This window comes from Drosophila takahashii, chromosome X (assembly GCF_030179915.1).
Source record: "Drosophila takahashii strain IR98-3 E-12201 chromosome X, DtakHiC1v2, whole genome shotgun sequence".
In the NCBI taxonomy this organism is placed as follows: Eukaryota; Metazoa; Arthropoda; class Insecta; order Diptera; family Drosophilidae; genus Drosophila; species Drosophila takahashii.
The window spans coordinates 5,268,687-5,295,746 of record NC_091683.1 but is presented as its reverse complement, the minus strand read 5'-3'; the positions used below and the strand labels follow the sequence as shown (position 1 = coordinate 5,295,746).

The window sequence follows — 27,060 nt, the reverse complement described above, 5'->3', positions numbered from 1 at the left end:
CCCCTGATTGAATAGACTTTCCCATTGACTGCACTCTAAAGTTTATCGTTGGCTGGCAGGAAAGCCGGGAAAGTCGGGAAAACCAGAGGAAAACCAGAGGAAAGCCAGGAGGAGGAAGGAGCTAACACTGGGATTATCCCTTAGCCAACTTGCAGGGTATTCCCATCAAGCCAAAGGCTTTTCCTGCCTTTTCCCCCTCCTCCGCCTGTGAAAATTCTTTGCGAAATCATGCAGAAAATCGCTAAAACCCAACAAGCAACTGAAGCCAACTCAACTCAAGACCGGTGGAAAGCACGCACATTTAGCTCGTTTTCCCCGTCGACTTTTCCTCTTTTTTCTTGACTGGGCGAGGAAAAATTTCATTAATGCTTAAATAGAGCTTGGAATCGCTTTTCGGAATCGATTAGCATTTAGTTCTAGGGAGCTGGAACGTCGCCAGTGGATGCATTTCAATTATGCAGCAGGAGCACACCTTCAATCAGGTGGCCAAATGAGAATAAATGAGGGTGAAGAGGGAACTCATTTTGCTTTCTGACTCTCAAAGTGAAAAGTTATGAAACGCAGATGATTGCATAAATTCAAACGGCTATTCTGTTTGACATTTTAAGCGTAGATTTTGATGGCCAACTAATCCATTTCCATTTCCAGCAGAATGCTAAAAAAAAGCGAAAATTAATTCCAGACCTAAGAGAGTGGAGTGCTGAGATGTTTATCTTTTATATTCAGATTATTCTGTATAGTTTATTCTATTTAAAAAGGAAGATCTACGAACTAAGCGATTTTAAAATCACTTAAAAAGCTGTCGAAAAGTATGCAGTGAAACCTTGTTAGCCGAAATTAAAATAAATTGTAGTATACTTTGGGGCAGCTTTCTTTATTACCTAATTTACTTTCTTAATGTTATATTTTCAAGTTTAAAAAAATCACTAGTAAAGGTGTCTAAAAGTATGCAATCAATTCTTCGGCTGCCTGCTCTTATTTCTATTAAAATTTGCTTTTACTTTACTTTTCAAAGTGCCCTACTACTTTAAATTCCAACTCAAGATCTTGCCTTTGGCGCTTGTATAAATACTTCGGTATACTTCAGTGACTGAGGGAAAAACAATCGCAAATTAAATAGAATTAGAATTAATTCAAATGGCAATTCGGTGGCAGTGCCAAGAGCAACCACAACAAGCAACAGTAAAAATGGGCAATAAAAATTAACATAAAAATGCGCGAATGTCAGGCTTTCTCTCTCTTTCTCTCTCGAACCGCGATTCTAGATGGGTCTATAAAAATCGTGTTGTGCTTTGGCTTTACCTATTTAGCTAACCCTAAGCCCTAAACCTAAACCTAAACCCCTGCGATATACCCACTTTAATTCAAAAGCGGCAGGTGCAACACACGCTGCTCTGACCAAAAGGAACTTTCCTTCGCTCTCTTTTCCTCCACTTCTTTTTTTCCCCAGCTTTTTGGTAAGCAAAATCGATATAACCACAGTCGGGGAATTAGAACTTGGCTAACACACACACACACATATAACAGCAAAGCACGCGGCCAAAAAGAAATGCAAAGGCAAAGGACTTTTGTTCCCCTAATTAAAACGAAGCGGAGCAACCGAAAAACGAGAAAAAATAGAGGTTATCTTTTTAACCTGGCTTTTGGCTCAGTGTTTTTACGGCTCTCATTGATTTCCACTGCACTTAGCCTAATTAAATTTGTGCAGCTTAATTTTCGTGTGTGTCAATCGATTTGCATATGCCTGGGAAAGTTCATTTTCATTTTCATTTCCATTTCCTGCCTTTTTGTCTGTGGCCAGCGAATCAAAGAAAATAAAAGAGAGGAAAACTTTGGTTCAACTTTGAAAGTCACGTGCCACCGAAAGTCCGAAGTCCGAGAGTCCAGAAATGAACTCTGGCCAAGTCTCAGTTTACAGTTTTCAAATTTCCAACTGGCGGCAGGAAAAGAGTTGGAAATTGTCGGCGAAATGGAAGTGGAGAGCAAGGGGGAAAACCTCATAGACAGGGACTAAACTCAGCTCAACTAAACTCGACACGAAACTATAAATGTTAATAACAAGCAACATTGTTACTAGTTCCTCTTCCTCTGGCGCTTCCTGTTCGCCCACTTTATAGAGGATAGAGGATAGAGGGTGTCCTCAGAGGTATGTCCTCGCAGATGGAATATGTCTTTGAGGAAAGACCCCTCGACAGCTTAACTACTCATTAAAAAATAGATTTTACTTTATAGGTCGAGATTTGAAAAGAAAGTTTTGAAATCACACATAAAGATGTCTAAAAGTATGCAGTGAAAAATAAGTTAATTGAACTATAAATATTCTGTGAATAGTTTAACTTTAAGTCTCAGAGTTTAAAAATAAATAAGTTCGTATGCCAAGTGATATTAAAATCTTTTATAAAGATGTTTAAAAGTATGCAGTGAAAACTATTCAGGCGAATTTAAAATATATTGTAGCATATAATATTATCTACTTTTCAAATCCCTAGTAAAGGTGTCTAAAAGTATGCATTAGATTAGGCATTAAAAGGGGTATTTGGGCAGTCGTAAGCGGCTTTTCCAGAGGCAAACTTAATTGTTCGCCTGTATCCTGACTGGCATGCCCGAGTTGAGTCCTTGCTGTTCTCTTCTTGTTGTTGTTGTTTCAGCTATTGCCCCGTTGTTATTGTTGTTATTGTTGTTCGTTATTCGCTGCTGGTGTGTTAGTGTTGGTGTTGCTGTTGGTTTTGGGTATGTTAGACAACAAAGTTTTAATGGTATTAGCAAGCCAAAAATAACACACACAAAATGTTGCCAACAACAATGTTGAATTTGAAGCGAGAAGAGCGACACACACACACACACATAGTAACAGGAAATGAGTGAAGTAAAGGAAATGAAAAAATCCATTGCCTACTTTTTGGAGCTGAGGCAAAGGGTTTCCCTTGAATTTGCCACACTTAAATCGAAATTATCGTAAATTAATTGTGAAAACACTTGTGAAAAAAAGGGGAAATAAAAGGAAAAGAAAAGGTGACAAAAGTCCCAGTGGCAATATAATTTTTGTCCAGCCTTTCATGATTTTTCCCCCTTTTTTTTGTGGTCACTGCATATGTGTGAGGGTGTCTATGCTGGTGTCAATTATCTGTGTCCATGTAGACGAGAGAGACAAGCTAAGTAAGCTTTTTGGGGCGGCAGGGCAGCTTGGCAAGCAGAAATTTAACTTTGTCAACCTTTGCAGTTTTATGAATTTCAAGGCTTCCACACCGAAAAGGGTGGCAAGTTGAGAGGTTAAGAGTGGAAAATTAGCTGATAATGCTTCTGTGTGGGGCTTTTCTCGGGGATTATGCGATGGGGGAAATTCGGGTGGAAAATTGTGCAAAATTGAGAAATACACACACACGCACACAAAAGAGCAACTTCAAAGCCGCACACAACTATGTAGTTTCGCATGCGATGAAGTAAAGAAGAATTGCAATTTTAATTCGCACTAAAAATGAATTTATGAAGCGTCCATAAACAACACAGCCATGCAAAATTGAAATAAAATTCTATTTTTCATTTGTTTACACATTTTGCATGAAATATATATGTTTGACCAGGCCAAATAGACCGCACAACACACACACGCACACTCGCATATTTACTTAGATTTGGGCTAAAATAAATGGTAGAAAATTGAATGTTTTTGTTTTCCATTTTCTGTTTTCCTTTGCCGACAAAATGCAATTGCAAATGCATTTCGCATAGGCGAAATTTGCATAAAGAATTTCAATTAAAATTTTAAGGGTATTTCCATGGCTTTAATTTAAGAGAGAGAGAAAAATAACTATAAATATATATAGTTAGCCAGCATATATCGTCATGAATCATTTCCTGCTTCGGATTCTGACATCTGGCAATTAATAAATCCACCTATGAACAGAGGGCGTACAAATAGGTTAAAGTAGGGCTAAAATTTTCACCGCAGTTTGTTTACCCACCAAATGATAGGGGGTGGTTTGGGATCAGGTGCCTAAGGGGAATGACCAAGCACGCACGAACAGAACCACCCCTACCCCCAAACACCACCCCCTCAAACCGAAAGCAAACTCGCGTTTTTCCTTCTTTTTCTTTTTTTTTTTTTGCCCCGCAAGTTTCTAGGAATGTCAGCTCTGATATTTGTCGGCGCTTGTCTGTCATTTCCAATTTGTTGAGCCACCCCCCTCGGATTCGACGCCCCTCTACGTCGTAGCTCCAACCTTTGACCCCCGCGGCAGACCCTTCATCGCATTGGCATTTCCGCTGTCATTTAGTAATCGATAAATTTTGTATTTGCCTTCGGTAAACGCTTCTCGTTTAGCCTGGGCTTTTTGTGTTGTCACTGCCGCTGGCCGACGATGCAAATGCTTTTCAGCGCTCTTGCAAAACGATTCCTCGCTTCTCCACCCGCACACCTCATTTTACACATGTGTTTGCGGCGAAGATTGGCACACAGTGCAAAAAATTAAGACTTGCTTGTGGTTATTGGGTTAAAATTGAATAAAATAAAATATTTGTGGCAATTGTAAATATATAAACATTTAAAATCGAGGCTCAATTAATTTTTAAATAACTATAATAGTAATGGGGTGTGCCAAAGAAGGTGTCTAAAAGTATGCAAGAATATATGTTTAACCAAAAATTAATAGAATTGCATAGAGGAATATAACTATTCTTTATTCAGTGCATACTTTTAGACACAATTAAAATTTAAATTTTAAAGAAATAATAGAATATTATGAAAAAATTTATAGGCAGTTAAAATCTGACTAGATTTTAAGTAGTTCACTTCTTAGTATTTAAGTAAAGTAAGTTAAAACATGACATATTCTCTGTTTTTTGAAGCCCCATAAATTCAATTTTAATAAGCAAAATATCTCGGTTGTCAGCTAAGCAGAAAGACAGCAAAAGCTATTTTCGGCTTGACAAAATGACAAAATGCCATTTTCGTGCGCCGTGCAGCTTTTGCTTTTGCTTTTGCTGCATCTCGTGGCAAATCAATCAATCAATCAAACCGCCGAGCTGAGTGGATGGCAAACTGAAGCGGGCTCGAAACCGCTAAAGCCCACTTTATCACCCCTTTTGGCCAAAGTGGATATTAAACAGTCTAAACCGAAACCAAATTCCCCCCGCTTCAGCACCCCCTTTCACCCCCTCTGGTGTCTTCTGTGTGCATAAAACAATAATTTGTGCATAAACCAAGCGAAAGCGAAACGTTTGGAAATGTTTATGGCACCACGGGGAATCGGGGAATCCTGGGGAGCTCCGTCAGTCTCAACTTTGCCATCTTTGTACAGTATATATATATATATAAATATAGCACCAGTGAGAAAGAGATAGAAAAAGAGAGAGAAGGATAGCACTAGGGGGCGGTCCCCCAAAGAGATTCTTGTCATTAGTTTGAATAATTTATTTGTGTTTATTTTCCAACTGCGAGCGTTATATCACAGAGCTTTCAGAGCAGCTCTCAGCTTAACCCATTAAATAGTAAATCACTAGATCAGGTTTTTGATTCGGTTTTGGGAACAACTTGACTTATTTATAACCACTTGGAATACATCATTATTAACCAAGTATTTATAGGTGTCTAAAAGTATGCAATAATATATTTTTAATCCAAAAGTGGTATGAATTCATATAGAAAGGCGATTATCCCTTATTCACTGCATACTCTTAGGCTAATATATTATTGTTTTTATTTTTAATTTTGTAAAATATTAAAATCTCAGCAAACCAACGGGAAATTTAACTACCATTATTTCGCTTCATTTCGTGCTAATGCAAATTTGCAAAACGCATTTCAATTTGGCAAATTTCATACGACATTTGGCCCTCTTACCTGGGCTGTCCAAAAAACTAGAGGGAAGTGCATTAAATGAGAATTATGCGGGCGGCCACCCACACATTTTCCCAGGCCAACTAACCATTTTCCTGGCTTTGTTTTATTGCTTTCAAATTAGCGCACAACTCAATTAAAGGCAAAGGAAGTGGAGAGGCTGGCGGTTTGGGTGGTTTTGGGTGGCTTAGTGGGTGACTGTGGATGCGCTTCAACGCGCATTTTGTGCTCCCACACTTGCACTTTCCCATTTTCCATTTGCCCATTTGCCATTTCCCACACTCTCAATGCAGCTCTCGCATTTAATTTAGTTGATTCTAATTTAATAATGAGTTGAATGGGTTTTTGTGTACGCTGGAGAAGGCAACCACCCACCTCAATTGCGGCCAGCCACATCGTGTTCATATTAACGATAATGATAATGATAATGCTGATGAGCATTGAGCATTACACCCACAAAATGCGAAAAGTTGAGGGCGTGTGGCTTGAGTGGGAAATAAATGCAGCATTATTGACACATAAATCCGATTAAAATAGCTCGTAATGCCCATGAATAGAATGAGCTACTATTTTTAGACTCATCGGCTTTCAAGCAATACAGTTTCAAATTAAAGTTCATAAGGGGAGATTATTAGCAAATAAGAAGCCAAAGAAATATTTATAAAGTCTAAAATTAAATGAATCATCCATTAAAATTGGACAATGAAAAATAACTTTAACTTTAATAAATTTAGTTCTTTTTAATTTGATATTTCTTTAAAAATCAGAAACAATAATGAATGTGAATTTAATCCAGATCTTATCCAAACATTAATAAATACAAATCAGTTTTATCAGAATTCTTTTACCTTATGGTATTTTAATATTCAGCCAAAATTATTAAAGATTATTAATTTTAAAAAAAAGTATAATTTAAAAGGAATATTCAAAAAGTATGAAATGAAATGAATCAAATATTAAAATCAGAAAATCTAGTTCTTAACCTTACTGTAATAAATTTAATTCGGTTTAATTTGGTATTTGGATTTATTAAATCGTATATTTAATGGAGATGTATAAATATTTCTGATAGGGAGTTATTATTATTATTAAGTGCAGTTGAAATACCAAAAAGTCCATAATAATTTACCGAAATAACCAGAACAATATGGAATATGGAACCCGTGAGCATGTAACCTCTGGCCTTAAGGTCTGGAGGTCTGGCATATGTGAGCATGCTTGTAAGCCAGTGAGCGAGGCGATTGCCTCTGAGACTCTGAAGCTCTGAAGCTCTGAGGCTCTGCGGCTCCCCTTTCTGTCGTCGTAATTGAATGGCCAATGGACTGACGGTCTGATGGTCGTGACCTTGCCGGTTGGCCGAGGCCTATGCCACCACCCTCCACCCCCTACTGCCAATTTCCCCGCCTGCCGTATGAGTTAATGCGCTTACATGAACGTCAGCGTCAACGCAAGTGTTTGGCATTGCACTTTAAGCCCGTGCAGCCGGGCAACTGTCACCTAATGGCCATCGTAGCAGGCCACCAGACCACCAGAGCCGCCAAAACCACCGACTGGAGGAGATTAGTGCAATGGCAGCAGCAACAGCAACACGAGGCGTATACGTGATGCGAGGCGTATACGTGATGTGAGGGCGCATAAATCAATAAAACCCCAGCCAGCATTGAGTTCTCTTCTCTTTTCTGCCACCTGAGCCAAAAGCATTGTTAACACACACACAATTTCCACACGGAAGCGGCCTTTAAGCCTTTTGGCTTATTAAATGCCATAAACTGCAAATTTGGCAGAAAGCTAATTCAGTGAGCCGAAAACTTGATGTTTAATTGGCTCACTCGGTTTGCCATTTAGGTTAAATTAATGGATTGGATTGGAGAGTAGATAAAATAAATATAAATATCAATTAGTAAGATTGAATAAATGTATTGCATTTTTGGCTAATTGAAAGTAATCTGTATTTTATATTTGCATCGAATGTAATTTATATTCTGTTTTTATATTTTAATTCGCCATTAAACTCGGCGAGGCAATGCCATAAATTTCAATTAACAGTCATAAAGCACTCAGTACCTCTTTTAAAACATTTAATCATTTTTTATTATCGGTAGAAAATAACTCACAACTTAAATAAATCAAATGGTTTCAATTTTAATACTTTCAATAAAAATCCTTTATAATTTTCCCTTTCAATTCAAAGTCAATTTATTAAAGAGGACAGGTAGGCAGTCAGGTTGCCAATTGATAATAGATAATGCCGCATTCAACATGCTTTGTTTGCCTTTGCGAGTTGATTTCGATTCTCGACTCTCGTTTCAATTCGATTCGATTTGATGTGATGTGATTCACTTTCCTAGGGGTTTGGGTTTGGGTTCGGTTTGGTTTGCTTTTTGTTTGCTTTCCCCGCAATGTGCTTCAAGCTAAACAACCAACACGGCCGGCAACAAAGCAGAACCAACAGCGATGCAATTATGGCTGGCATTACGCAATAGTTACATAAGACTCAGGGCTCAGGGCACGCTAATTGATTTGCCAAGCGAGTGGGTGGGAAATGGAAGGGGGAGGGAAAAGGGAAGGCAATCGGTAGCCGGAAAACCGGAAAATCGAAAATCGAAAGAGTGTTAAGAGGGGGCGAGCAATAAGTAGCTATATATAGCTTTAATTACACCCATCATCAGAGATTTTTGATCCTTCACCCTCGGCGATATTAGCCATTAAAGCTGGACAGCCATCGATTGGTTAAAACCAAAGGAAACCAAAAGGCTAAGAGCCTCAACAGTGGACTATCGAAACAATCGATAACATTCTGGATTCTATTTTTATTATATTTAATTAATCCAATTTCTTTGAGTCAGCTTAGGGGTAATTGTCATGTTCCTTGGCAACTATCGAAAGTGCCTTAAAAGCACCGCTAGTGGGCCATCGAAACAATCGATAATATCGATTATTATCGTGTTTCTTGCCATTGCCAGCTCTGTTAGCAATGTACTGAAGTGAATCGCCGCGAAAACTAAAATGAAAACGAAAGTGAAAATGAGCGAATGGCAGACGCGGCCACAGCAAATGCAATCGATCCATGACACAACCAGTGACAAGCAGTCCCCCAGTGATTCCGAGTCCGATTCCGAAAGCGAGTCCAAATCGAAGTGAGTCCCGATCCCCAGTGAATCCCCTGTCACCCACGTCCACCATCCTCGGCTCCGGCGGCTCGGGTGCTCAGGTGAGCCTGAGCCAAGGGCCAAGGGCCACCTGGTGGCATGGCCGCCGTCGCCGGCCTCTACGGCCTTGGGGAGGATCGTCAGCACCGCAAGAAGCAGCAGCAGCAGCAGCAGCACCAGAAGGAGCAGCTCGAGCAGAAGGAGGAGCAGAAGAAGATCGCCGAGCGGAAGCTGCAGCTGCGCGAACAGCAGCTGCAGCGCAACTCCCTCGACGGCTACGGGTATGCCTTATGTTGCCTATTGCATTTATTTTTATTTTATTCAAATATTTAACTTGTATACTTTCAACATCTTCTAAGTATAGTTATGGAAAGAAATAACTTTCCTAAAATACTCTATGCACACATTCATCATTTCTCAAAAACTTCTAGTTATTCAGATTTTACACAAAAAGTCGGTTTTTTAATCGTAATTTGGACAATTCAAGGCCCACAGCTAAAAGTCCAACTGTTTTGAACAGCTAACGACCTATACTAACAAATCCCATCAGTTTCAGGAAAATTTATTTTTTCAACAATTTTCGCTTTTTTGATAAGGGGTTACATCATGATTTTTTGCAAAAAATTACAAAATTTGAAAATTTCTTGATTTGTATGCCAATCGATAGGGAATTTAATTACGAATTCAACGAGGTATGACATTCCATATTTAAATCAATATTTCCATTGTTATGGCAAAAATACTGATATTTTAGGGTGAAAAAAATGAATTCGAATTTTCGACGAAATTAAACTTTTTGTGTGGTTTTTCGGTCGTAATTTTGTTAAATCAAGGCCCACAGCTAAAAGAATGACTGTTTTGAGCAGCTAACAACCTAAGCTAACGATCCCCATCACTTTCGGGGAAATTTATTTTTTGATCAATTTTCGCTTTTTTGATAAGGGGTAACATCACAATTTTTTGCAAAAAATGACAAAAATTGAAAATTTTTAGGTTTGAATGCCAATCGATTGGGAATTTAATTACGAGTTCAACGAGGTATGACACTCCCTATTTCTACCATTTTTTGCATTGTTTTGGCCAAAAGCCCGATTTTTGGGCCAATAAAATCAGTTTTTCATTTTTCTGGCAAAACCAATCAAAAATGTGGGAATGTCGCATAGCTGATGGCTTCACCATGCAAAAAATAATACAAATAAATATTAACTAAACAAAATGACTTTAAAAGTAGTTTTCAAGAGTTGCTGGCATTCCCTTTTTGGTGATTGTTAAATTATTCCTCAAAAAGGTGCGAAATGTTTAGCCTGCCGCATTGCCGATGGCTTCATCAGAGTTAAGCCTCTTCCCCAGCGGATATCCAAATACAAAATAAGTAAATAAGCAACGACGGAAGCTGTGTGCCACGAACGTAGCCTAAAGGATTCGTTTACCCTTATCTGGGGGCACTTGGCTGCACCACCTGAACCATCTGAACCACCTGAACCACTCGAGGAACGCCCCCAAACTCAAACTCCGCCACTCGAATTGTTTGCCTCGCCCAGTTCGCAACCGAAAAATAGAAATAAAAATAAAAATAAAAATAAAGGGAAAAAGGGGGAAAAGGGGAAGACGAGGGGCTGGGAGTGAAGATATCTGTCCTAAAAGCGCAATAAACGTGACTAAAGTAAACTAAATCAAGAACGATGCACAAGGAGAACTTTGAGTTTGAGTTGAGCATTTCGTGTTGCACTTGACAGCGCGAAAGGAGAGCAAGAAAGGAAGAAAGTGAGAAATGAAAGGCAAGCTGAAACTTAAGCTTGTGTGTGCACTGAGCAAAATGGGAGGTAGATAATTCCAGGTAGATAATATGCAAACAATTTAGAGATGTCAGATATTAAATATTCGCAGGTTAAATGAATATGGTATTATATAAATATTCCAAAACATATTCTTCTTTTAAAATTAATTAAATTAATTATTATTCATCAATTATTTCTGTGAATTATATCTTAAACATATTTAAAATCTATTAATATTACCCACTTTCCATATTCTATGAATAATATAATATTATCTATATTTTCTTAGCCCGAAACACTTTCTTTTTTGTTCCGTGTATAGATAGAAATGTAACTAGCTCACACGTCTTGCTGATTTTCGTTTAAAAAGGTCGAGAAAACAGGGAACCTCAGCCATTTTAAGGGAGCAATAAATAATGCTTGGCAATAAAAAATATGGCAAAACCAAATATTCGCATGAAACTGCACATTGCTGCACTATTTTATCAAAATAATTGCTTCCACAATTTTAATTTAAATATTTCACCAAAAAACGGCAATCAATGCGTATATTTCACGAATCCAATTTACAAATATTGCTAGATTTTCCTTCACCGATTCTGAAGCGTTATTTAAGTGGCCTTTCTTTGTATCTGTTTTATCTGCATCTGTGCAATCGAAGGCAACGAAAAACCATTGAGCAGTAAGCAATGAAAAATCCACAAAATGGAAGGAAAAACGAAAACACAGCCTGCTGGCTGGGAAATAGAATAAAAAAAAAAAGAAAGAAAAAAAAGTGAAAGCCAAAATGTTATTTTGTTCAAGAGTTGCAGGGCGCCAGGCAGTCAGCCTGCTGTCAAGCAGTCCCCCCTCTTTTTTAGCCACCCCCTTACCCCCTTTCCCCCTTCAAAACGCCTGCCATGTAGAAGAAAACTCATGTGAGTGGGCGGGGAAAAACTCTCTTCTCTGGCGCATTTCTTCTTTTTGTTTCCCGCTTTCCCGGGAAAGTTTCTTATTCGACTTTTGTGTGCTTGCGCTTAAACTCGTATTTTATAGAATGATATTTTTGGCTGAATGCCAAAGGAGGCAGTTACCAGATGAGGACGAGGGGCGCATAGGGGTTAAGGGGGCTTCTGTATATGTGACTTTGATGTGCATGTGTGTGTTTGTGCACTGAAAGCCTTTTGGTAATTACATTAAACATGCCCAAAATGCAGCAGCAATTTACACATTTCCCTCAGCCAGCCACGCCCCCTGGTGCCGCCTATGGACCGCCCCTTTTTTTGGATAAATCCAACTCCATTTTCCCTCGTGTGTGTGTGTGTGTGTGTGACGTCACAGCAGCAGTTGCCAAAAATTGCAACTGAAAACTCTGGCGGCCATAAAAAAGGATAAAGCAGAAAAAAAACAGAGAGAGAAACACAGTGGTGATGCCTTTGGGTTAAGCAGCGGTATATATACATATATAGATATATGTATCTGTGTATATAAAAGCATACTGTGTGTGTGCAGCAGCCTCAAGGACATTTCCACTTGCATCTGCTTCAATTTTGTTGCATTAGTGTCAGTTTCTCTCTCTCGTTTTGTCCTTTTTTGTTTTTTTTTGTTTATTCCGGCTCAGTTGTTAGGCCTTTGGGGGCGGGAGCGGGAGCAGGGGGCGTGGTCCCCGCCCAGACACAATGTCGCGTCTAACGAGCGCAACTGAAATTAAATTCATTTTCCGCCGCTTTTGAAGTTCACATAATTGTCAGTTTTATACTTACTAGATCACAAAGCGAATTTTTGGGAAGTTTTTCAATTTATTACACTTTTTAATACAGGTTAGTTTTTACTTTATTTATTTTTCGCTTGGAACATTAAAATAGCTTTTGGATTTTGCACAAAAAACATTTTTTTGCGGTCTTTTTATCGTAATTTGGACAAATCAAGGCCGAAAAGATAAGAAAGCGACTCTTTTGAACAGCTAACGACTTATACTAAGGAATTCCACAGCTTTCAGGGAAATTTTTTGGGTGAAAAATATGGATTCGAATTTTAAACGAAAATTAAATTTTTTAAGGGTTTTTCGGTCGTAATTTGGACAATTTAAGGCCTAAAGCTGAAAGCCCGACTGTTTTGAACAGCTAACGACCTATACTAACGAATCCCACTACTTTCAGGGAAATTTCTTTTTTGATAAATTTTCGCATTTTTGATAAGGGGTAACATCACAATTTTTTGCAAAAAATGACAAAACTTGAAAATTTCTAGGTTTGAATGCCAATCGATTGGGAATTTAATTACGAGCTCAACGATGTATAGCACTCTATATTTGGATAATTTTTGGCATTGTTTTGGCCAAAAAACTGTTTTTTTAGGCTGGAAAATATGGATTAGAAATGTACACAATCCTTGTTTTTGGGTTTTTTTTTCGTAATTTGGACAAATCCAGGCCCACAGCTAAAAGACCGACTGTTTTCAGCAGCTAACGATCCCCATCACTTTCGGAATGAGTTAACTATTTTGAATACATTTGAAATCCTTTTTCTTAGGAATATAAAATATATATTCAATCTTACATTCTTATAAAACTTAAAATAGATCATTCATTCATTTATTTATTCAGAAAAACCTTCCTAAATGTCTAAACTTTTAACGTAACACGGCCATCATTCGTTTTTAATGCGCAACCAATTAAAACTTGAATTCAATTTGGGATTGAAAGTTGTGCAAGTTTCCCCTTTCGAAGGTACCCTTTATTTTTAGTTTTTAGTTTTTGTTTTGCAGTGCTCACGATGTGCAACTAATGACGTTGACAAATGCTGCAAGTGTCCCTCGTTCTCGGCCAAAATCGGAGTCTACAGCTGCAGCTGCAGCTGCAGATACAGATACAGATTCAGATACGAGTACGAGTACGAGTAGGGATACGGATACAGTTGCAATTTCAGTTGCAGTTGCCAACTGCCTGCCAACTGTCTGTCTGATTCGGAGAGCCGCAGACAAACTGACGACAGGCAAAGCGTCGCCAGTTTCTCCTATCAAGCTGCCCCCTCCCCCCTTAAGCAGGGCTTTTCCAGCGCTTTTCCGCATTTCCCAGACGAAGTCAGCTGGCCAGTGTTGCCAACTAAAGATGACCAAGGATTTTAAAATATCCAAAGAGTCTTGTGATCTGATATTGACCGGATAAAGGAAAAAACATCTGCAGAATTATTTATTGAAACTGTAAAAAAAATATTCATTAAATGATTTAATATATTTATTTATGCATATACTTTAAAGAACGATTTTTGACATTTAAAGTTTAATTTTTAAAACCAATTAACTTTAACACGAAAGACTTGCTTATGGATATCTTAAAAGTTAAGAAGTTGCTGAAAACTTCCCTTTTTTTAAGGCTTAAACCTTTTGATCTGCGTAAAATTCAGATATATCCAAAGCCGAGTTGGCAACACTTTCTGCCATGGCTGGCGGTGCAGCAAATTAACATCATGACACACATTTAAATGCAGACAAACCAGAGGGAGGCAAAGGGAAAGGAGAATTGGAGTGGCAAGTTGCAAGTTGCAAGTGGCAAGTGGAGAGATTCTGCAGTAGTACCCGGGGAAATGGGAAATTGAGGCCACACACACACTGGATATAGAGATGCAGAAGGAAAGGGAAAAGAGGTGCAGCTTCACTTTCGCCAGATGTTTCCACATTTGCCGCACATTTCCATATGAGCCATCTAATTACCCATGAATTGCCAGCGCACTCTATGAAATTCAATTACCAATAAATTGGCATTTAATTGGCTGTAAATATAAAAAATGGAAAACAAATTTGCTTAATTGGTTAGGCGCAGGCATTTTAATCACTGGATTATTTCAGTCTAATGTGTTTTTAAATATTTTCAAAAATACTTTGCTGAAAGCCATTTAATTATGGATACACAATCGATAAAAAGCAACTGAAATCGCTTTCCATTTCTTTATTTATGTCTTATTTTTCTGCAAACTTGGCCAAAGGGGAAACGTCGCTTGCATAATCGCCCAAAAAAAATTCAGCGGAGGAAATGCGAGGAAAGTGGGATTTTTGGGTGCCGTATGCCCAAATAAATATGCAATTGTTATGAAAAATCGAAGGCCAACTTTCAAGTGTCAGCCATATTTCACACTCTCTTCGCTTCTCTCTATGTGTGTGAACGAAAAAAGGGGAAATAGGGAGAGAGAGAGAGCAGACAGGCCGGAAGTGACAAGCAATTTGGGCGGCAAAAAGATGCAGCACACGCAAACAATTTCTAGGTTAAATTGTTCCTAATGTACTTGATAAGTTCAAATATCAAAAATAAATTTAACTTCATTCATATAATCGAAAATAATTGGAATAGTTAAGGAACTACAGAAAACAAAAATCTAAAAAGTCTTGATCCTGATTTTCCGCAGATCCTGATTTTCCGTGAAAAAAAAACAGTTTTTTGACCGAAACAATGCAAAAAAATAGACCAAATATGGAAAGTCATACCTTTTTGAACTCGTAATTAAATTCCCAATCGATTGGCATTTAAACCTGGACATTTTATTTTTTTTCCATTTTTCATAAAAAATTGTGATGTTACCCCTTATCAAAAATGAGAAAATTTATCCAAAAATGAATTTCCCAATAAGTGAGAGATTCGTTAGTACAGGTCGTTAGCTGTTCGAAACAGTAGGACTTTTAGCTGTATGCCTTGAATTGTCCAAATTACGACCGAAAAACCCTTAAAAAAATGCAATTTTTGTTTAAAATTTGAATCCATATTTTTCACACTAAAAATTGAGTTTTTTGGTCGTAACAATGGAAATAATTGTCCAAATATGGAGTGTCATACCTCGCTGAGCGCGTAATTAAACTCCCAATCGATTGGCATTCAAACCTAGAAATGTTCAATTTTTGTCATTTTTCGCAAAAAATCGTGATGTAACCCCTTATCAAAAATGCGAAAATTGGTCAAAAAATAAATTTCCCAGAAAGTGATGGGGATCGTTAGTTTAGGTCGTTAGCTGCCCAAAACAGTCGCTCGTTTATCTGTGGGCCTTAATTTGTCCAAATTACGATTGAAAAACCGTAAAAAATGGGTATATTTCTAATGTTTTTTCATAGATATGATTTAAAAACAATATTTCATATTCAAATAATATTTTAGAACGAAATTTAAGAGGGAAATTGGTTGAATATATATTTAAGTTCATATTTTTCCTAGTGCAGATTTCGGCTCATCAGCAACATCACACACAGATGCTGGTCGTGGCGCCAAGTCGCCGACCCCTTTTTCCACCTCCATGTCCATGTCCGTGTCCCTTTTTCCCTCAGCCCATTTTTCCTGCCATCGCAACTTGCAACTCGCAACTCGAAGGATGCGCTATAAATTTTGCACGTTGTTTTGCTGCGCTGCACAAGTTTTCGGCGGTATAAAGACTTTCCACTTTTCCACCCATCGATGGCTCCTCGTTTTTTTCCTCCCTCTTTTTTTTTCCTTTTCTCCTTGCTGCGACTGCGGCTCTTTGCTCAAAAATATGTATATTTCGGTCTCATCCTTTGGTCGCATATTTTATGCAGCTGCCCGGGGTCCTCGGATACAGGGATACAGGGATCCTCGGGCTCCTGGGCCTCGTCCTATCGTCCTCGAACAGTCGGAATGTTGGCCCAAGCTGCGGGCCACATTTTCCATGCTCGCTCCTCATCCATTGACGTTTGAGGTTGCCGCCGCTGCATTGTTGCTGAATTGTCGTCGAGTTGCCACCACCACCACCATCGTCATCCTTGTCATCCTTGTCGTTTTCGTCCTGTGTAATTGCACCAATCGCTTTATGAAATTCCTGCAGCCTTCCTTTCATCCATAAAAAACATATTTTAGCTTTTTTCAACACTCTCCATCATATCTGGCCCGGCATCTCTCATAAATCTCATTAAAAATGCGGGTGGCGAAAAATGAGTGGCCGCTATTGAAGAGGGGAAATGGAAAATGATAATATTTATTATAGTTATTAGAGGTGTGAAATCTCAAAGGATTAACGCTAAAATATGGGTCACAGTATGGAAAATAAGCAGCTTAAAGGTTTCATTTTCTGTCTATCTGCGTTCAGAATCTATTTTATAAAATAATACAAATATTTATTTTATTTCAAATACTTAATTTAATATATTTAGAAATTTGTTTTACAATATAATAAAAAAAATGGAGATTTTACTTTATTTTGTAATATAAAATATATTAATAAATTTATTTTTTATTATTTAACTTTAACCATTAAACCTTTAGTATTTATTTTATTCAGAATTCTCTACAATTTGAGCCGGAAAATGTTTAATCATTTAGCCTAATTGGCAACGCAGTGCAGTTAATACAGATATATTCCGGTCAGCACTTTTATTGTTATCCCCCGTTAAGCAGGCTCACCGCATCCACATATAAAATATGCATTTTCCTCGCTTTTCCCCCATAAATTTGGCCAGCAGCTTAACAAGGGAGCTGAACAGCCCCCAAAAGAGAGAAAAAAACAAGAGAAAAAGCATGGAAAAAATGCAGCAACGAGGCGGAAAACCCGCGGAAAAACGATGGGGGATGGGTTACAATGTATAACACGACACTAAAAATTTTATGGCTCCCACAGCCTTTGACTTCAGCTAAGGTTCAGCATCGGTTGCAGGTTTCCGGTCTCAGCTTTTGGGCTTAGCTTTCGTTTTGGACTTGGTTAAGTGCAACCGACTAGCCTGGTTTATCCAGGGGGTTTTATGACCACTATATATAGAGATACCTTACAATATAGGTCCGCAAAACGCATGTGCGTCACTTTCGGGGCCCCTTTGTTATTGTTCTGAAGGTCAGTGTATCGGTGGGGTTGCCAAAAATAAATCCGTAGCTGGCTAATTGATGGAATACCATTTTGCCGCAACCACAATTCAAGCGCTTCGATTTATTATACCCACATCGCATATCGCATATCCAAAAATACACATACATATACATATATCCTGTGGCCGGCATTTCAGCACGCTGAAAATCGCCTAATCGATGGAACATCGACTACCAAATGCCCAAGCTCATAATGAATATTTTAGCTTGATTAATTGCCAGTCGAACAATGGTAGTTTCCAAATTTCCAACTATCCAAATTCAACACAAAACAAGAGAGAACGCTATAGTCGGTTGGTGTCCCGACTATCTAATACCCGTCACTCCGCTAAAGGGTGTGCGAACGCTGTGTCGGGTTGGTGTCCCGACTAATAATCGTAACTCAGCTAAAGGGAGTGCGAGGGAGATAGATATATGTTGACAATTTATAAATCGTATAACTTTTTAATGAATGGTCCGATTTGAAAAATGTCTTCTACATTTCGATAGGTATAAATATACACAACAAAATTGCATTTATACTTCTCGGAAATCTTTAAAGATGTGGGCGCAGGACCCATCTTAAAATCGTTAGTGGGCGATTGTGGGCGTTAGAGGGGGCGTGGCGCTCGGCTAAAATAAACTTGCGCTGCGTAGGAAGCCAAAGAATATGTGTGGGAAATCTCAACCTTCTAGCTTTTGTAGTTTCTGAGATCTCAGCGTTCATACAGACAGACAGACGGACAGACGGACAGACGGACAGACGGACATGGCTAGATCGACTCGGCTAGTGACCCTGATCAAGAATATATATACTTTATGGGGTCGGAAACGCTTCCTTCTAGCTGTTACATACTTTTGCACGAATCTAGTATACCCTTTTACTCTACGAGTAACGGGTATAACTACCATAGGAAGTGTTTTCAACCTTTGGGAATTTTTGGCCAACATTATGTCATTTTATGTAGGCCACAAAAGGGGGAAAAATATATATAATATTCCTCCAAAGTTTTTACTTTAACTTGACTCTAGTTTCTCAAATGCATAAATTTCAAATGTAATATTTTTCAACCTGACATCGGCAATTTACTGTAATAAATATTGAATTAAATTCACGCTGACATGCAACTACAACTCAATTACTTTCCGCTTAAGCTGCCAATTATTTTGTCGCTTATTGAAAAAAGTGCCGAGTTTCATGATAAATAATAAATACCAAACGAATGTGTAAAATGCCCCATAATTGCCGGGAAACTTTAGAGTTCTTCGCTAGCTGTAGTTTCTAAATATTGATGTCAAAATTTTGGTAAACTTTCGAAGGCAAAATTTAATGGTCAGTGGCAGTGAAAATTGTTGTTTTTTATGCATACTTCGGTTTTTTCACATATTTTATATATCGAATTACGTTAGTCCTTATTGGCCAATGGACCTGACTAATTGATTTTGCGCACGGAATATGAATTCGATTTGCGCTGGGTTGTTTATCATTGCTGGCTGGTGGGTTTATTTCAGCCTTGGCAGTCTGTCAAGGATACGCGGACGACAGGCCCGCCCACTGACGTCACACGGGGGCGGTGAACTGCGGTGGATTGGATTGCGAACGATGCGGCTGACCCAGCGACCCATTAACCCACCAAATCCCCGCATAACCCCTGCTAGCCAGCTTTTCGGTTTCTGTTCCTGCTTCCTTTTCCACTTCCTCTTCCTTTTCCGATTCATTCACCTACTCACCTGCCTTTCGATTGGGTTTTCCGAGTTTCCGGCTTTTCGAGTGCGCGCCCAGCATCCGAAGGACGAGCTTTCTGCGGTGGCGCCCTCTGTGCGCCAAGCTTTTCGCCTGGAAAGACGCACAGCTTCCGGCTTCCAGGGGAAAAGCGAAAAGCTCGCTCTGTTGACAGCTGGCCAACTGACAGTTGGTTGTGTTCCGTTTCCGCTGCATTCCCCTCTGCCAGCAATTAATGCAAAAAGTAAACTTTAATAAGATTTCTATTAAATATCCACCATTCTAAACTAATTTGAAGCTATTGTACTGAACTGGGTTGGATGAATGGGAAAAGGAGATTGCCTTTGCTTTAGTTTCTTTCGTGATAGGTAGGTTTTCAGAGCAAAATTTGTATTGCATACTTTATGAATAGCATATTTAAAGCAATTTATATTTTGCCCGAAACAACTTTAAGAAATTGTCAAAATATTCAGTCCGCGATTAAACTCGCAATAGATTTACATTCGAGCCTGCTACTTTACATATTTTAATAGCATGTTTTTACTGACATAATATTATAAAAGTCTTTCGCTTCAAGCGACATGTTTAATAATTATTAGTTAATCTTCTCTTAAAAAAAATGATTAAAGTTTACATATTTATTCTTTTAATGTGAACCATCTGTGCTACACACAAATCAACAGGTTATAAATCTATATTTTATATCTATCGAAAAATATACTTTTTGATTGAATCATTTTATGCGATTAATAATTCAAAACCGGGCACAAAAGCAGGCACAAAAAGGTTTTCAACAATTTTATCGAAACAATTAAATAAATTTGCTGCTAATTATTAAAATGACTTGTCAATTTGAAAAGAAAATACTGAAAAACATAAACACCTGTAGGATTGCTAACAAAGTTTAAAGTAATGTATTAAATCATTCAAATTAAAAATTGGAGATTTAAAAACCCTGAATAAACAACATTAAAATGAATTTGACTAAAAAGAAAATCATCTACGAGAAGGCAAAATTTCAAAAACACCTCATGCAGCGGTCGCCTTTCGATTTTGACAGCTGTCAGTGGGTGGGTCGCCTGGAGAGTCTCTTCGCCGAGCTTTATTCATTGAGGAAACTCAAGCTCGCTGCTCTCCGCTCGGCAGGTCCTTTCGCCTGGAAGGCCAGCTGACAGCTGACAGCTTCCAGCTTCCACTGGCGGAGCAGCTGTCTCATCAGCAAGGAGTGAGGCAGGAGTGGGTGGGTGGGGAACGATGGCAATGGAATGGCAGAGGGAACGCTGGTATCGAAATTAAAGCCAACGGAACGAGCGAACGAGGAACGCCGAGTGGCCAACTGAGAGAGCGTCAGTCTTTGGCAGCCAGCAGCCGACAGCAGATGCCGAACGAGGATGCAGAGAAACCGAAACCGAAACAGAAACCGAGACACAAATCCAAATCGAAATCGAAACCGAATCCCGCACCGAAATCGCAATCGCAATCGAAATTGAAACTGAAACTCAAACTCAAGCTGGGAAAGGAAGGTTCCGTCGTGTGTTCCATTGCCAATTCGTGGCAATTCGTTCCAGTGTGTGTGGCATCAACAAGGGGGCGGGCGCCGCGAAAGGGGGCGGGGCTCACGGGGATACCAAAAGCCAAAGACGAACCACGAACGGCCGCCGCGGGCAACACAAAAGAGAATAAAATAGTAAAAACTCAAGGAAAACGTGCTAAAAAAAAACTACTAAGAAAATATTAAAAAAAAACCTCAATTTTTTTACACATTTTTTTACTGAAAAACACTTTTTTTACTGTGTGCCAATCGAAGGGAAGTGAAGAGAAAATGCGAATGAAAAAAGTGCGGCAAATGAAGAGATTCCGAGATTAAAACCGAGCGATAAAGATACATAAATCCATGCGGATTTTGCGTGCGTGTGCTTAACCTTGACATATCAAACAAAACAACAAAAAAAAAAAAGAAATTTAGATTTGTGTGTAAAAAGTAATGCCATTGTGTCTGCGACTTTTCTTTTCTTTACGTTGAATCGCTGAAATTCCGCTGACATGCCAATCATTTCAAACACACAATTTTAGATAGCTAAATAAACCGAAAAAAAAACACAAATTTAAGATAAATAACACAAGAGAAAAGAAAAAAAATAAAGGGTAAAACAAAAATGTAAAAAAAAACAAAGAACACTTAAAGAAAAAGCTTTAAACAAGTGGCCGCCAAAGAGAAAGTAGTGCAAGAAAGGTGAAAGGCGGTGGGTGGTGGGTGGTGATGGGCACATAACATATTGCTAAACAAGAAAAAGAAGCACACACAGAGAGAAAAGAAAGGAGCAAGGAGAAAGAGAGAGAGAGAGAGAGGGAGAGATGATTGTTGTTGTTGTTGCTGGCACAGCAGCCTACCTGAACAACAACAACAAACATTCCGCTGTAAGCAATATTTTTGAGGTATATCCTTCTTAAGGACGTTCCAAAGGCAATTTGCTGCCTTCTTTCGCTTCTGCTGCTGCTGCTGCTGCAGTGTGTGTGTGTGTTTGTCCCTCTCCCTTCTCCCTTTCGCTCTCCGCTTTGTGTTCATCTTCACGTAAACACACACACACGGACACAGAGAAATAGCCAAAGAAACAACAAGAAAGAACGCAGGCAAAAGGGCAAAAAGAAAAGCAAGCGAATACGTAAATATCCATAATATGGTCGTAGAAAATTTAAATTATTCCAAAAATGCTAGCAATACAGAAAAAATCCTTAATAAATTAATGAATCCAGCAGAATTTTTAGCATTATTACCTCTGCACAACACGGCGTATGAGTAATATTTATGTTTCTCCAACAAAAGGGATTCATTTATGTATTTATAAATATCCAGCGAATAAATTATGTTCAGAAATGGAAAGCAATTTAAAGGTTTCCAATAGTAAGCTAAGGCATTTAAGAATTTAGCTATTGCTTATAGAAAAAGATTCATGATTTTCCAAATAAAAAATTATAATAAATTCAATATAATATAATAATAGTACCTATATTATATACACACGAAATAACTACCATTATAGTTAAAAAATTGCTTTCAATTAATATTTACTTTGGTTGTGTGCATTATTACTCATACGCGGTGTTGTGCCAATTTACTGAAATCCAATCTGTCAACAAAGACTGAATGAAAGCTAAGAATTCAGCTCTCTAAGCTAAAGTTGCCGTAGAATTGAATTGCATCCAAAAAGTCCACGTTGCGTATACGTTATATTTATTCAGCGAGTCCACGTTGCGTATACGTTATATTCACTGGCGGCTGAGTTATTTCTTTTTTATTGCCAGCCAACGGAGCGTGGAAAATCGCAGGCTAACCACAATTCGTCGCCAGATTGAGTCCTTAATTCATCCTTTATCCGTTCGGCCTCTCACCTGGCTGCAATTTGCCCAAACTTTTGGCAACTGCTCAATTCGATGGGCACACAGATGCTGGATGCTGGATGCTGATGTTGACCTTTCGAGGATGCCAAGCCCTCACACCGGCGCACTCAGACCTCAGACAGCTGAAATTGATGGATGAGCTGCTGCTGCTGCTGGTCCTGATTCCGCTTTTGGTTTTTGGCTTAGACAGAGATTGGCAACGTGTGAACTTCAAACTGTTGCCAAAAGCACGAAAATACACGGCTAGCTAATCAAAATTGATTAAAACTCATCGATGACAGCGGGTTTTTGGCGGGTAAATGGGAAATGGAAAATGGGAAAGGTGGCAGGGGTGGTGGCACAATGCAATGCAGAACCATCAATCAATTAGCATCGGCAGGTGGCAGTCGAACAATAAAGCAGCCGAAAATACTTGCACAACTAGGAGACATTTCAATTTAAATCGAAATTAAAACTTAAAGTCAGCAAAAATATGGAGACCGACTTAGCATCCTCAATGGACGAGTCCGTTATGTATGTATTTCTTTTGAGTTTATATTAGTTGATTTTTTGGTTGTTTTATACTAATTTAAATTTATATTAAATCTTCTTATAATCCTCATAATTATCCATTCTTTTCTATCTATTTTTTGCTTTAAAAGTGTTTATATTTTTGTTTTATTTGTTACTGGCAAGACCTTTATTTTGTATATTCTTTGCATAACACCTAACTTTTAAGTAAACTTTTAATTTTGTTAAGTTATAATGGGTTATTAGTCATGCTTTAATTCATTTTACTATCATTTAATAATATTTGTGGCTTATTTTAGTATTACGTGTTATAGAAGTTTAAGGAGATTAAAGATATAAGGTCTAAAATATTTCTCCAGAAGCAGGTTTATTTTTAATTTTTGATTTAAAATATATTTAAATAAATTCTAGGGACTTTTTTTAGATCTCCTAATTACTAAAAGTTTAAGATATGTGTATTTTTTTGATCTCTTATGGTTTTAAATTAAAATCCAGAGGGTATTAGTGTAGCGCTCTTTACTTTTATGTCTTTTACCAACTAGAATTCATAGAAAAGTGAAGTAAAGTGAAGTTAACTTGAGTTGAGTTGACTTCAGTTTAGTTGAGTTGAGTTCAGTTCCACAAAATGCGTGGCAAGACAAAGGCAACAACAGAGGCGTGAGTTTGATGTCTCTTTCTGGCCAGCTGCCTCTGCCTCCCTCTCTCTTTCTCTACCTCTCTCTTACTTTTTTTTTTTTGTAGTGGGGGTTAAGTATTTACTGCGCACACCGAAAAAATAGAAAAAGCCAAAGGAGACGAAATTCGTTGGAGATGCGAAGAGATGAAAGAGGGCATGGCAATGGGGACCCGGTTCACTTTTTCCCGGCCTAGCAAAATTCCCGGCCCCAAAGGGACACCTCCCACCCCCCTCCCCACACACACACACACAAACACGTTTATGTATGGGGCAAGCACGCAGACGCAATAGCAAAAAAAGAAAAGAAAATAAAATAATAAGGAGAAAGGAGAAAGGAAAAAAAACTGACAGCTGCTTAACACTCCTGAAAGAAAGAGAGAGAGAGCAGAGAAGAGAGAGGGGGACGGGTGTAGCGGAGGTGTCTGATAATAACGGTAAAGATAATGGAAAGGCGCACAATACGCTAGGCTGCGAAGCCAACGAAGCAGCGGGCCAAGCAGGAAGCGCCAATAAAGGAGGCACAAAGCGGACAAACGGTAAACGCAGCCAGGACACGCACTCTCTCTCTCTCTCTCTCTCGCACTCTCTTTGTGCGTGTGTATGGGTATGCATAGAATAAATCCGCCAACAAGTTTCCCATTGTGCAGGGCCCAAGAACACTCTCCCTCTCTCTGTCTCTCTCGCTGCCTCTTCTCTCTGTGTTTCTACAATGACTCACGAGCTTTGCTTTGCCCTCGTATTGGTGTTATTTTGTTATACACACACACTGCGTATGTGTGTGTGTGTGTGCGTCGGTGTCATTACATCGCCAGTTAAGCGCTTACACGCTTCAATTTCTCGCTTGCCACTTATGGCCCAACATTCGTCGCCTTTTCGTCCTTCTTCGTCCTTTTCATTCGTTCGTTCGCTCGTTCGTTTGTTTCACGCGATTCCATTCCGTTCCACCTGTTCCATTGCCACCTTGTGCCGGGCCCACGTTTTTGTGCCCTCCGCTTTTCGCGCTCTTCCAGGCGACGCGACGAAGGACGAATAACCGGACTGCTCTGTTGTTCTGGAAACCACCCAACCCCTCACCACCCTTCTTCTTAAAAAAAAAAAAAAAACGTATAAAAAAATAAAAAAAAAAATTTATTTTTATCAAAACCCTTTGCAAAAGTTATTTCCCTCAAAAGTGTACATGTGTGAAATAATCAAAAATAAAACATCTCCACAAATAAGTGTGTAGGCGTGGACCACTTCCGTGTGTGTGTGTGTGTGTGTGTGAGAGCTTCACCTGTTTCAGCCACCCCCTCCCCCTCTCTTTTCACTCCATTTTCCTACCCATTTTCCTGCCCAATTTCTCTGCCGAACCGAAAGGTTCAAGGTTGTTGTTACCAATCGAAAAGTCGCGCCAAAAACAACAAAAGCAATTGCAATTATTTCGCACCAAAAAAAAAAAAAAAAGAAAACAAAAGAAGGGATTCAAAGAGCAGTTGAAAACGCTTTAAAATAGCTGCTTTCAAAGCATAAATAAATTCGTACGAAATTCGGGGCTACAAAAATCAATAGGCAAAGGACATCTCGGCCTATTTTTACCAGCAGCAAATTGAAAACAAGCTGAAACTTGTATGAGTGCTTCTAAAAGCGGAAATTGCCATTTTCACTAGCTGTTTCCGGTTCAAAATGGTTCAAATGCTTTCTCGCTCTCTCTGTGTGTGTGTCACTTTTTTTTTTGGTTGGAAAAATATCTAAAATAAATGGTGCATCAAAATGCCAGCATAAATAAATAAAAATCAAAATCTAAATACAGGAAAATATGTGAAACTAAAAGAAAATATGTGAAAAGCAATGTCAACAAGACGGTGCCAAGAGCATTGCCTAATTGCCAAACTGAAAACAATACCAAAAGCCAAAGAAAACAAGCAACTTTAACACAAATAACACAAACAAAACAACAAAATCCCAGACTCGTCTTCGCTTCGGCAAAAAGCAACTAAAAATCCAAAGGACTTCCCCCGTTGTTTTCCGAAACCGAAAACCATTTGCCAAATGCTAGCCGAAGAAACAGGAGCCAGAGCAATTTTAATGGCCAGAAGCAGTTGCACGGAGGTGCCGAAAGCCAAGGAGCCCGCTAAATAACAGAAGGTGGATTACCGTAAAGTGGAGCAGCAGGAGCAGCAGGTGGAGCAGCTGGAGGAGCAGCAGGATCAGCAGGACGAGGATACGCGCCATCCGAGCAGGCTGAGCATTGGCGCAATTAGCGATTCGCACCACTTGCTCGTCCTCAACCATTTCCCGCATCGATTTCATCGAGCGATGGGGCCTCACACCGGTCCTGCGACCGCGCCAGGAGCAGCCGTTGAGCGGTGAAAACCTATCCAACGCCTCGCCCCCTCTTCTCTGCGATAGGTAAGGTCCTTCAGTCGTTGTATCCCCGAGCGATCGGTATCTCCGATTCCAGGCGGTTAATTTCGCAGATTGCAGCGATTGCTTGCGATTAGTTATCATGAAAGAGGGCTATGAATTGAAGAGAATAAATTACTAAATAAATATTATTAATTAAAAATATTTTTCATTGCACCACTATCACTTACATTTGTTAATAGAGCATAACATAACGAGATTGTTCGATATTTAATATTTTTTCATTAAAAATATCGATATTATCGAAACTATATTTGGAAAATATCGAAATTATCGATAATTTGTAAGTTCTATATGGGCTTTTGTGTTTTTGGAAAGAGGATTACCTTAATTTAAGGTTCCCAGAAAAATTATATTAAATTTATATTAAATACCATGATATATCTTTCTTATATTGAGGTCTAGTTTTTGCAAATTGTTTAAAATAATACTGTTTAGAAGAGGTAGAGAATTCGGTCCTTAGTAGATTAAGAAAATTAACTCAGATTATTATTTATTGCTGAATTGCTTTTTAGCCAAGTAAACCAATAATTATATTTAATTCTTGATAGCAAAGTCTTTAAGGTGAAAATATTATCCACCTATTTTGGCAAGGAAAACCCAAGACCTGCTACTTAAAGGGCTCAGAAACGCAATATGTTAGCCGCTTGTCACGAATATCCATTGCATCCCCGAACGAGATGATAAGGATGGTGAATGACAAATGATGAAGTGAATGTGACTGTGAATGCAGATGCACAAACAGACGAAAACACAGACTCACACACATTGAAAGAAA

General features: G+C 38.7%; 1 protein-coding gene across 10 annotated transcripts in view; it reads left to right on the top strand.

Moving 5' to 3' along the window:
* The window catches only part of LOC108066900 (potassium voltage-gated channel protein Shaker), a 155,266-nt gene that overhangs the window by 86,623 nt on the left and 41,583 nt on the right, over window positions 1-27,060 (top strand). For 3 of the 10 annotated variants that reach the window (XM_070219093.1, XM_070219092.1, XM_070219101.1), the window contains exon 1: window positions 9,085-9,266. The exons of the other annotated variants lie outside the window; for them this stretch is intronic. In XM_070219093.1, coding sequence (XP_070075194.1) covers window positions 9,085-9,266 — 182 coding nt within the window. Of the gene's footprint in view, window positions 1-9,084; window positions 9,267-27,060 lie in introns of those variants that run through there. 10 annotated transcript variants of the gene reach the window in all.